This window comes from Hemitrygon akajei, chromosome 4, assembly GCF_048418815.1.
Source record: "Hemitrygon akajei chromosome 4, sHemAka1.3, whole genome shotgun sequence".
In the NCBI taxonomy this organism is placed as follows: Eukaryota; Metazoa; Chordata; class Chondrichthyes; order Myliobatiformes; family Dasyatidae; genus Hemitrygon; species Hemitrygon akajei.
Window position 1 is genome coordinate 165,260,292 of NC_133127.1, and position 12,804 is coordinate 165,273,095.

A 12,804-nucleotide genomic window follows, 5' to 3' on the forward strand; every position below is an offset into this window, starting at 1 on the left:
TAAAACAATAACAGAATGCAGAATGAAGTGCAGTGGAAGACAACACCGATATAGATTTTGAGGTCAAAAGTTCATCTTATGATACTAGGTAATCATTTAATAGTCTGATAACAGTGGGATAGAAGCTGTCCTTGAGCTTGGTGGCATATGCTTTTCTATCTTCTGCCTGATGAGAGATAAGAGAAGAGACAGTGTCTGGGATGGGTGGGGTCTTGATTCTGCTTTCTCAGAATGCACTGCCAGGGATGGTGGTGGAGGCTCTGAGAAAGGCACATGAATATGCAGAAAATTGAGGTATAGGGACCATGAGCAGGTTGAAGGGATTAACTGACATTAGTTAATTAGTTCAGCATGAAGTAAACCAGAGGGTGTATTCCTGTGCTATATTGTTCTATGTTCTTAGCTTCCTGGGATAATCTTCCATTCCCTGTCTTACCAAGAAGCCACCTGTCTTGAAAATATTCACTTTGCTTCTCTCAGACCACCTCAACCCACTGCAAATCGCCTACATCCTCCTAGCACTACACACATCTCTGGAGTATCTGGACAGTCAAGATACTTGCGTGAGGCTATTGTTTTATCAACTACAGCTCCGACTTCAATACTACAAGTCCAAACAAACATCACCAAACTCTGAGAGCTAGGACTCAAAAATCTCACTCTTCCTGAACTTCCTGACCAATAAGCTGCAATCAGTAAGGAAAGCTATAAACACCTGTGCAATGATTATCTCAGCAATGGTGCTCCATATAGGTTATATCCTCAGCACCCCTACTCTACTCCCTGTACACTGTGAGGCCAGATTCTGTTCTAGCTTCATCTACGTTTGCAGATGATTCCATCATAGTAACTTAAATAACAATGAGTCACTGTATTGGAAGAAGATAGAGCTTAGTAACATGGTGTCATGGCAACAACTTTTCCCTCAATGTCAGCAAAACAAAAAAGCGGTCATTGACTAGGAAGGGGAGCAGTGCACCTGCTCCTGTCTTCATCAACAATGCTGAGATGGAGAGAGCTGACAGCTTCAAGTTCCTAAGAGTGAACATCACCAACAGCCTGTAAACACAAAGTACAGTGCAGATGCTGTGGTCAAATCAAGACGTACAAAAATGCTGGATGAACTCAGCAGGTCAGGCAGCATCAACCAACAGCCTGTCCTGGTCCAAGCACAAAGATGCCACGGCCAAGAAAAATCACCAATATTCCTTCTTCCTCAGAAGGGTAAAGAAATTTAGAATGATCCTCATCAATCCTAGTCAATTCTTATCAATGCAACTATCTGGATGTATCATGGCTTGCTATGGTAGCTGCTTTGCACATGACCACAAGAAACTGCAGAGAGCTTCTCTCCTTGGACTCTGTCTATATTTTTTGCTGCTTCTGTAAAGCAGCCAGCAAGGGTTTTGTGGGAATGGGATGAATATTCTGGTTGGCAAGAAGTAGATGTTGCAAGCAGTTTGTCCTGGGGAAGGGAATTCCAAGTCCCTCCACAGAACTCTCATATTATAAACTCTGCCGGTGGGTAGATGTTACTTAAAGTGAGCTACATGTTTGATTGGCTGTTAACTTTGTATTGAACTGAAAACAAATATTTGGATTGATTTCATTGGTGATCTCTTTTGTATGTTTACTTATTCCATTGCTATCCCTGCTACCTTGCACCATATGTACAGACATTTTCACAATTGATTTTTTAGGGTCACACAACCAAATTTTATTGCCCATTCTAAACTGCTCTTGAAAAAGTGACAGTGAACTATTTTCTTGAGTACACACAAGGAGAAAGGAGACAGCAACCAGAATAAGCTCACTGGCTTCTTAAAACCGGCCTCTCCATTCATTATGATCATTGCTTTACTACCCCAGGCCTCAACTCTTCCTGTGTCAGCCCTTAATCCTGGAATCTTCCAAAAATTTATCTACCCAAAATCAGAAGTAGGCCATTCTGTCTGTTGTGTCTGCTATGCCATTCAAAAGGATCATGACAATCCATTGACCTTTTATATCATGACTCCTGTAATGTCTAAAATCCCACCAGCTTCCATTGAGAATACTCAGTGACTGGAATTTTCTACCAAAGAGGGAAATGTTGGGTCAAAGATATCCTTCCCTGTCAGTGAAGAAACACGTGTACACTTTGAAAATGAGAATAAGACTTAAACTTGTGAGAATCCCTGAAGCATCAGGTGACGCTGTGATACCTGTCCCAGCACATCTTTCAAGAGGGCGAACCCCCTCACAAGATGTCAGACCTCAATGGTGAACCTGGTAGAGCACTGAAAACCTGTGCCAACCAAATGGCTGGAGTGTTCAAGGACATGTTCGATCTCTTGCTGCTGCAGTTGGAGGTTCCCACCAGCTTTAAAAAAGCAACTTGCAGTGACCTAGAAGAGCAGGTGAGGTGTCTCAATGATGATCACCCACTGGCACTTACAGCTACTGTGATCTGAGAGGTCGGTCATGCCTAGAATTAATTCCTGCCTGAGAAAAGACCTGGACTTGCTGCAATTTGCCTATCACCCCAATAGGTCCACTTAGCCTTGAGCTACTCGGATGACAGCAATACCCATGTCTGACTGTTTATTAATTACAGTTCAGTGTTTACCTCCATCACCCTCTCAGTACTAATAGCCCCAGGTTTTGAAGCTTCTGTATCTCCCTCTGCTGCTGAATCCTCAACTTCACCAGGAGGCCACAGTCAGTGTGGATTGGAAGTAACATTTCCTTCTGGATGACAATCAACAATAGTGCACCTCAAGGATGCATGCTTAGCCCACTGCTCTGCTCTACTCTACTACACACACACACACACACACACACACACACACACACACACACACACACACACACACACACACACACACACACACACACACACACACACACACACACACACACACACACACACACACACACACACACAAAATCGATAAATTCAATGATGGCACATTTGTTGTTGGTAGAATCTCAGATGGTGGCGAGGTGGCGTACATGTTGAGAGAGATTGCATTCAACATCAGTAAGGCCAAGGAATTGATTGTGGATTTCAGGAAGGGGAAGTCAAGGAACAACCAATGCTTATTAAGAGGTCAGCAACGGAAAGGGTGAACAGATTCAAGTTCCTGAAGATCTATCCTGGGCCCAACATATTGATCCAGTGGTTACAGTTCATTAGGAGTTTGAGGAGATTTGGTATGTCACCTCAGACTCTAGCAAGTTTCTACAGATGGACTGTGGAGAGCATTTTAACTGGTTGTATCACCACCTGGTATGGAGGGGCCAGTGTACAGGATCAGAAAAAAGCTGCAACAAATTGTAAACTCAGCTAGATCCATCATGGACACCAGCCTCTTCACCATCCAGGACATCTTTATAGGCAATGCCTTCAAGAAGGCATCAAACATCATTAAGGACCCAGGATATGGCCATTTCTCATTACTACCAGCAGGGAGGATGTACAGGAGCCTGGAGACAGGCACGCAATGTATCAGGAACAGCTTCTTCCCCTCTGCCATCAGATTTCTGAACAGGCCATTAACCCATGAACATTACCTCACTATTTGCACTATTTATTTTTAATATACATTTATCATTGAAACTTATAGTATATCTTATGTATTGCAATGTTCTGCAGCCATAAAACAACCGGTTTCATGAGATGTGTTAGTGATAATAAACCTGGTTCAGATTCCCAGTTCTGCTGCTGTTTATAGGAAATTTTAGGCTTCGGTCCTTATTGACATAAATTGAATTTTAAAAAACTTAACCTGACTAATAAATACACTCATTTTCTCTTCTACCTCTTCCTGCTTTATGCTTCTTTCTATTTTATCTGCGTGTTTCCTGCTCTCTCTACTTTGCTCCTGTCTTGTTCTTCCATTCCATTTTAGCATTGGTGACAAAAGACTTGCACATTTACTAGTGTAGGTGGCAGTGTGTTAGTTGAGACACCTGTTTTCTTAAATTTAACAGCAATTCATGAACATAATTAAAATGCCATTCAGCTTCCTGGGACAATTTGACTGCTAGTATCGCTTCTGTAAAGCTAAAACTGCAGGTTGGAGTTGTCTTTCCAACGTGCTTGGAATTTTTCCTGACTAACCACCTACTCCCTGGTCACGAAGGCTTTGGGGGAATTTTAACGAGTTCAATCCTACATGAAATACATGTACACAATCCTTGCTACTATATCACAGTGAGAAGAATCTGACCTTGTGGATTGTACAGCTGAGCTAAAGTTGATACTAATGATTAGAAGCTTGAAGTACAATGTGACCCTAAGGCAGCTGATTACATTTGCATCAGGGGAGAAAAGAATGAGGACATGCAAAGTTCTCGAGATTCTGTAACATTGTAATAAAATGAGTATGACCATGTTGTTCCAATGTAATCACAATAAAATAAACAGTTTTGGAGTGCAGAGGCCCTTTCTGATCCAATAATCCCCCAATCGAGATTCCCAATTGTAGTCTTATATAAGATTTTTTATTACAACAAAGTCTTACTGACATCTCAGTGACCACTTCATTAGGTACAGCAGCTTGTTAATGCAAATATCCAATCAGCCACAACTCAATACATTAAAGCATGCAGACAAGGACAAGAGGTTCAGCTGTTGTTCAGATCAAACGTCAGAACGGGGAAGAAATGTGATCCAAGTGACAGTCACTGTGGAATGATTATTGGTGCCAGACAGGGTGGTTTCAATATCTAGAAACTGCTGATCTCCTAGGATTTTGATGCACACCAGTCTCTAGAATTTCAAAGTTCAAAGTAGGTTTATGATCAAAGTACCACCATATACAACCCTGAGATTCATCTTCTCGTGTGCGTACTCAACAAATCTATAGGATAGCTGTAACAGAATCAATGGAAGACTGCCCTACTAGGGTGTTCAAACAGACTGCAAATTGTGTAAACACAATTTTAAAAAAAACGAGAACATGAAATGAAGAGTCCTTGAAGGTGTGCCCATTGGTTGTAGGAACATTTTAATAATGAGCCAAATTGAGGAAGTTATCCACTTTGGTTCAAGAGCCTGATGGTTGAGGTGTAGTAACTGTTCCTGCATCTGGTGGTGCAAGTCCTGAGGCTCTTATACCTTCTTCCTGATGGCAGCAACGAGAAGAGAGCATGTCCTGAGTGGCGGGGTCCCTGATGATGGATGCTGCTTTCCTGCGACAATGCTCCATGTAGATGTGCTAAATGGTTGGGAGGGTTTTACCCGTGACAGACTGGGCTGTATCCACTCCTTTTTGTAGGACTTTTCATTCGCGGGCAATGGTCTATCCATACCAGGCTGTGATGCAGCTCATCAATATACTCCCCACTACACATCAATAAAAGTTTGTCAAAGCTTTAGATGTCATGCCAAATCTCTGAAAACTCCCAAGGTAGAAGAGGTATGGCCCTGCTTTCTTCATAATTACACTTCAAAGGTACAATTTAATGTCAGAGAATTGTATACAATATACATCCTGAAATGCTTTTTCTTCACAAACACCTACGAAAATAGAGAAGTGCCCCAAAGAATGAACGACAGATAAACGCAAGAACCCCAAAGTTTGTCCCAGCTCCCCTCCCTCACGTATGGAAGCAGCAGTGAGCAACTATCACCTCCCCCCACCAACAAAATAAAACCAGCATCGGCACCATCGCCGAACACTCAAGCGTGAGCAAAGACACAGACTTCCAGTTACCCCAAAGACTTCGCGTTTGACCTTCTATTCAACATACCACAGATTCCTTTTCTCCCTAATAAGGGGGAAAAAGGTGTCTCCATTTTCCCAGCGAGCAGGGAGACATAACAAAGAACTCACTGGTTTATGATGTTAAAAAGTCTGTTACGTCACTTTTTTCGAGCTCTGTGCCCGAAGATCGCAAAGATCCCGGGTCTCCGGGCCCACAGCAGATATCCTGACTCCTCTGATGACACATGGGTCTCCTGTTGTGACACTGACCCTCGATCCACCCACCTCCAGAGCCCCAGGCTTCCGAATTCAAGCCGGACTCTCAGGCCGAACAACGGCCAGTCCTGAAACCCTGAGATGGGACCCATTCCCACAAAGAACCAAAGGTAACATGTAACTTCTGGTCAGGGTCTTCAAAAGAACCCTGAAAGGGAAAAATAAAGATATTAAAGATGGAAATAGAGTTGTTTCTGAAGATGCAAGCAAAGGAGTCACCATTTAGCACCATCTTAACTTTGCTCCGCCTCCTCCTCACATGCTGGGTCGAGGAGAGTTCTCCGAAATAATAACACCTAGGAATTTAAAGTTACTAAAGCTCTCTACCCATAATCCTCCAATGAGGACTGGCTCAAGGATCTCTGGTTTCCTCCTTCTGAAGTCTATAAGCAAATCCTCGGTCATGTTGACATTCAGTGAGAGGTTGTTATTATGACACCTCAGCCAGATTTTCAGTCTCCCTCCTATATGCTGATTCATCACCATCTTTGATTTGGCCAATGACAGTGGGGTCATCAGCAAACTTGAATATGGCATTGGTGCTATGCTTAGCCACACAGTTGTAAGTGTAAAGTGAGAAGGACAGGGGACTAAGCATACAGCCCTGTGGTGAATTGACAGAATGGTGCGAAAAACAAAAATAAAACCAGAGTGGCAGTCCTGTGGCCTAAAACTCCTTTTTAAATGAGAAAAATCAGAGGAGAATGACCATTCCAATTCCAGCTGACAGGAAGGTGACAGCAACTCAAATAACCACGTATTACAACAATGTTCAGAAAAAAAAAATTCTGAATGCACAACATGTTGAACTTTCAAGTGGATGGGCTTCAACAGCAGTAAACCATGAACATATACTCAGTGGCCACTTTATTAGGTACAGGGGATAGTTCTTAATGGTGAACAACAAAAAATTGTCTCAATTTTTTTTCTTTTAAGTTCAAGAATTTAAAAAGGAATGAAAATAAATTTGAAGTATTTTAGTTCATAAGTTTTCTATATTCTTTCTTACTATCATCCTGCTTTATTTGTTATATTCAGATGAATATTTATTGATTGATTTGGCTGGCCTTGGGGAGTGGTACTATTTGTCTGCCCTGTTACAAGGACACACACTGAAAATACGAACACTTTCCCTAGCATTTGATAGCACACCTACGAGTATTCTAATCAACAACCCCAATCAAGCTCATTCCCAATAACCAATTTTTCAAAGTGTCAGAAGAATAATCATTTCAACTTCTGTTTTTACAGCTTGTTTCAATTAGTGAAGAATACGAAAACTCATGACATCCCATTTTTAACCATTACAGATTTGCCTAAATTCATGTGATAACTTGTAATATTGCAAAAAACCATTGTTTTTCATATTCAAATTATTTAATAGACAGGCGTTTGTTTCCATAACCAACTGGAAACAATGTCCAGGAGATCTTAAGAATTATTCCTTGAAGAATTTGGGAATAAAATCTACCACAAACAATACTTGCCACAATGGTGCATCATAATCTGCAAATGGCCTGAAACAACTACAAATAACTCGAGCTGTAAATGACATTCTGTGCAATGCACAGAAATAATTCAAGTCACAAGCATTAGCCTTCAGAACTAGATATCATAGCACGCTGTAAATAGCATTTGGCAGATATTAACATAACTGTAAACAACAGACACTGCCCTCACCAAGTCAGGAATATCATGAGCACTAAATACCATTCCCATATCACAATCACAACGGCCAGCAGGTCATATGCGAGAATATATGTTACATTGCCAGTAAATGAAAGCGGAGGATATGCTAACTTATTTCAAGTTAAAGCAAAATAGTTTCAAATGGATTCCAAAAGAAATATTGCTGCACTATGACATCTCTTGGCAGAGCACAAAATCTTGCACACCTTTACAGAGTAATCAGATTACAGTCTCATCTGTGAGTTTTAAAGTTAACTTGGAAAACTAAAGCTAGAACACTGCTCTCATTGGTGTTGTTGTAACCCTTATAACTGCTCATGAATCTTGGTCCTTTTGAATCTTTTTTCATTTAGGAGTGGTACTAGGCTTTCTTTTCCTGCATACTGAAAAATGAGAAGTAGTGCTCATATTGCTGGCTTGGATCACGGTACACCATCTGGAAATGTACTTAGTAACTGGAAAGGCCTGATTTTATGCTTTTTGCTACAACAATAAAGCCGATGCATATCTGCTTTTCTTTCACAGTAGCCAGTACCGTTTTTTTCCTCCAATGAACTGGTATTCTGGCATATTTCATTGGAAATGAGAAGTAAAACAATATATTGGCAATTTTGCATTGGTTTACTTGACTACTGAAGATTAATCTATATTCTTTTTACTGAAAGTGCAGATATAATTCATTGTACTATGCTTAAATTGATTTAATACTTTAATTTTTAATAATCTACTATAAAGTTTCATGTTTCAAGTATAATGGGGAAAGGCAAATACAGAAGGTTCTACATTTGATTTTAGGCACTGAGAATCACAACTAAAATATTTGTAAAATGGAATCGTTAGCATACAGAAAAACAGTTGGCCCACTGAATCTGTCTTCCTCTTCATCTTAGGTAGATCTTCAAAAATGAAGAGGAATTACTTCACCATAGCCTGTAGGTTCTAAGGTGGTCAATGAGACCACAATAAGCAATAAGAACCACAGACTCTTCCACAAATAGAGCAGGTGATGGCTGACAGGGAAAGCGGGTGGGTAGTTTTTGTTGTGGCCTCTATACATTTACGTAACTGATTTTGATCTTCTCTATTGCATCTTCATGCTCTTTCTCCAAATTGAACAGTCATAGGCTGGAGATTTACAATGCTGGATTTCTCCACATCATTGATTTACCTAAAAATTGCTCTCCATGACAGAGCTCAGAATAGAGCAGCTGTTTCCATCCATGCCCATCTTTAGCAAAGTGATTCCACATTATCCTTTTTCCATAACTATTTTTCTTCATGTGTATACAAGATATAATTTTCGTAAATACGAGGAAATCTAGAGATTCTGGAAATTCAAGCAAAACACACAAAATGCTGGTGGAACGCAACAGGCCAGGCAGCACCTATAGGAAGAAGCAGTCGACGTTTCAGGCCGAGACCCTTCGTCAGGACTAACTGGAAGAAAAGATAGTAAGAGATTTGAAAGTAGGAGGGGGAGGGGAAATCCAAAACGATAGGAGAAGACAGGAGGGGGAGGGGTGCTTTTTCTCTTTTGCCTAACACTTTAAATATGTGCCCTGGTCCTTGAACCATCCACTAATAGGAGAATACAGAGAAAATGTCTTATCGAAACTAGACAATCTATCAAATCTCTGCTGGTCCTTCATTGTTCTGTTCCTGATGAACAGCTGCTCGCAGTAAAATAGTTGCAAAAGAACCAAAGTCAACATTAAAATAATTACGCTTTGAGCTGTAATGAAAAGTAATATAATGCTTGGAAAAAAATTGAGCAAGGTACTTCAATGATTCATTTAAAAAAGAAATTGGATAAACTCTTGAAGGAGAAATATTCTACATGTAAGAAATATTCTGCATGAAAGATTCTGTATTTTTGAACATTATGTTCCTTCCCGGTCATAAACCTGTCTTAACAGTTAGGAAGAATGGATACACGAGACAGATTAATCAGTAATTTTCCTTTCATTAATTGAAATAATTGAAGGCCATGCACAATGTTCCTACAAATTTGTTGAAAAGTGCCAAATAAAAACAAAACCTCCCCATCTTTACAGTGAAGAAAGAAAGATGCGTAACTTTCAGAACGAAACAAGCTCTTTGTATTGTTTAGAGACTGACTAATCTCTTGAAAGAAGTAAATCAGATAAATAGAACACGTTTTCCAGGTTCATAGTAAGGACATGTTTCAGATCTGAGATTGAGGAAATATTTCAAAACATTCTTAGATATACCAGCACAGGGCAAACGCAAACCATTTGTTCTTCATTTGGTGGAACAAGTTTTATAGGCATACAGCACCTGGAATTGTTGTTAACCCACTCATTACCTTGACTGTTTATAGAAATCCATGCCACAAGTTAATTTCTATTCAAAGTGAATAGGCCCTGAGGGTAAATCTCTAAGAATGTCTGTCTCCTCTGAGAAGCAAGATACCCTTGATTCTTAGGGACTGCCTCAAGATCCCAATGGCAACAGCAGCAGAAAAACCTTTAACTTGGATGTGCATATGATGTCTCCCTATTATCAAATCTGTACTGACTAACTCTGAATATATAATCAGTAAATTTCACTAACTACAAAAAGAACAAGAAACCCTGCATGCTTACCAGCAAATTTAGAAAGTAATGTTGGAGTTGAAAGTCAAATATGGTTAAAAAAAATCACAACTGTTTTATAAATAGTTAATCAAGACCTCCGTCCTTGGGTAATAGAAAGAGGCCAATTAAAATAAAACAGGCAGTTCTCAGATAGCTGTTCCCATGTAAATATACTTAATGAGATCAGACAGACAAGGCAACTTTTGTTTTAGGCCCTGAGCTTGAGTAGGGAAAGTACAACTAAGATTCTGATGGCAAAAAAGGAATTGAGGTTCAGGGAGAAGATGAGTGTTTAGAATGGTCTGGAGCTTGTATTTGTGCTCCAAAGCAAGTGCTGTTCTTGTTCCTGTCAAGATCAAATACAGCTCTAATAAATTGAGACAGAATGATGTTGTGATACAGTATTTTAGATGAAGGTGAATATATCAACAAGCAGCTCTTTGACAGCCTTAATCGTAGATATAAGCTCGAATAATGATCAAACTTTCAAACTGATATAAATAACCTTGCTAATCAATAACTTTCCTCTTCTCTGGAGAGTGCAATTCCATCAAAATATTAGTTATTTTAAATAGCACTAAGCTTTTCAAACTAGTAAGAAAATGATTTTAATGAATATTTTGTATTCATTACAAGATTCAAAACAATTTGCTCTAACACACCCAAGAGATGATAATGTCTGACATTTAAATAGTATTTTATTAAATGATTACTTTTGGTAAAAAAAATGCTCTGCATAGATCACACAGCAGTAGATACTGCATTTGAATCTCTCCCAGGATAGGTACCAAATGAAAACATTCTTCAACTGCATAAAATGTTCCAAGAAAGTGATAAGGTCTTTTGAATAGACTGTTCCTTAATTGACACAAGTTGGCAAAATATCCACAGCTTGTGGCAAACAAGTTTTGTCTTAAAAGTATAGAGCATGTAAAGTATAATAGGCAAAATCCAGTGTACAATTACACAGATGAGGCTAGTTGAAATGATTACTAAGCAGTGAAATCTTGCAATGTAAATAAGGATGATTACAGCTGTTGGTATGAGACCTGCAGTAAAAGATTAAACTCTGTTGCTAAGCAATGCAAGCTAAAAGGTACACAGCTGATGATTCACAACTAGTTAATGTTCTATTTTGAAAGAACAACTTCCATTATTGAGAGATTCAGGTAATTTAAGCATTTTAATTAAAAGGGGCAGCCCCCTAATGAACTATTTCAGCAAACTATTTTTGGTTGAACATGAAAAAAAACCACAGCTGTGCATTATTTCCGTAGCAATGATGTTATGTTCAAGGCATAGATACCGTTTTTCTTTTGTCAGGAGATTCCGATTGTTGATTTGTCAATGCCATAAAATAGAAATTACTAAATTTCCCATGTGAAAACAGATCAAAATGCTAAAATTATTTTCCTGAACATTGAACTACATTAGGGGAACATAGACAAGAAAAATAAGGCCATCTTTTGACAAGTAAACTTCTGTTTATCCATACACATCATACAGTTAATACATTAATGCTTTCACTACTGAAATTGATTATTACTGGATCTTCACCATGCCATGGATATAATGCACTGCTTATAGTTCACATTTGTTACAGAAAAAGACAATCTCCTCACTGAATTATATAAGTGGTATAGATGCATGTCAAGAAAAGGGAATATTATAGGCAGCAAAGGTGGAAGACAACATTTCTGCCCTAGGCTTCGAACTACTAAGATTCGTAAGATAAAACTTTCTCCTAATTAGTAAGATAGAGCAACATTAAATGCAGCTGTGTTTAAACAAAATTCTCTTGAACAATGTTCACTAACTTCAGTTTTCTCTCACAGTAAATAGGATTCAGCAACATAAACATTTCCCAAGTACTGAAAGACATACCTTGCTGAATTATAGTCAGCAGCTGCTGCCTTGCAATAATCCTGCTCATCCTATATGGTGATCGCCGTTGTGACCGATCCAGCCTCAGGTACATATCCTGGCCCTGAGGTGACAGGGAACTCAGATAGGCACAGCCTGAGCTTGGTGACAAAGGTACCTCCATGAGCATAACGGCAACAAAGTTTGAGTACAGGCTGTCTTCACCTTGTGAGGGGCAGACTAACAGACCAAGCAGCTGGTGAAGCGAGGCAGTAAACACTGCTGAACTGTGAAAAGTTGAAGCAGACTTCAGGAAAAGGGAGTAGCTGCTGACAGAACTCCAGCTCATATGTCACATGACCAAGAAGAACCAGTGAACTCAGTGAGTGAGAAAGCACCATTTGACAAATTAAAATCACTGTCCATGTGTTTGTGATCTTATACAATTGTGGAAATAAATAAAACAACCAATCACATAACTTAGAGCTGAATAAGTACTTTGAAACAGTGTGAAGGAATTTGAAAAGACTTGGACAGAGTTAGACCACTCTGGGAAAAGCTTTTATACTGAAAATAATGTTTCAGCAAGCATGACACAGAGATACTAAATGGAGGAATTTGCTTCAATCTGAAGCAAAAACATCACCACATTCATCTATTATACATTCATCATTTGTCAGGTGTCT

The 12,804-nt window shown here is 39.4% G+C and overlaps 1 protein-coding gene across 6 annotated transcripts in view; it reads right to left on the reverse strand.

Annotated features, from left to right (window-relative positions):
* stard13b (StAR related lipid transfer domain containing 13b) overlaps window positions 1-12,804 on the reverse strand; it is a 426,906-nt gene that overhangs the window by 140,236 nt on the left and 273,866 nt on the right. Inside the window, exon 1 of one of the 6 annotated variants that reach the window (XM_073043871.1) lies at window positions 12,140-12,431. The exons of the other annotated variants lie outside the window; for them this stretch is intronic. Coding sequence (XP_072899972.1) covers window positions 12,140-12,308 — 169 coding nt within the window. The 5' untranslated portion in view covers window positions 12,309-12,431. Of the gene's footprint in view, window positions 1-12,139; window positions 12,432-12,804 lie in introns of those variants that run through there. 6 annotated transcript variants of the gene reach the window in all.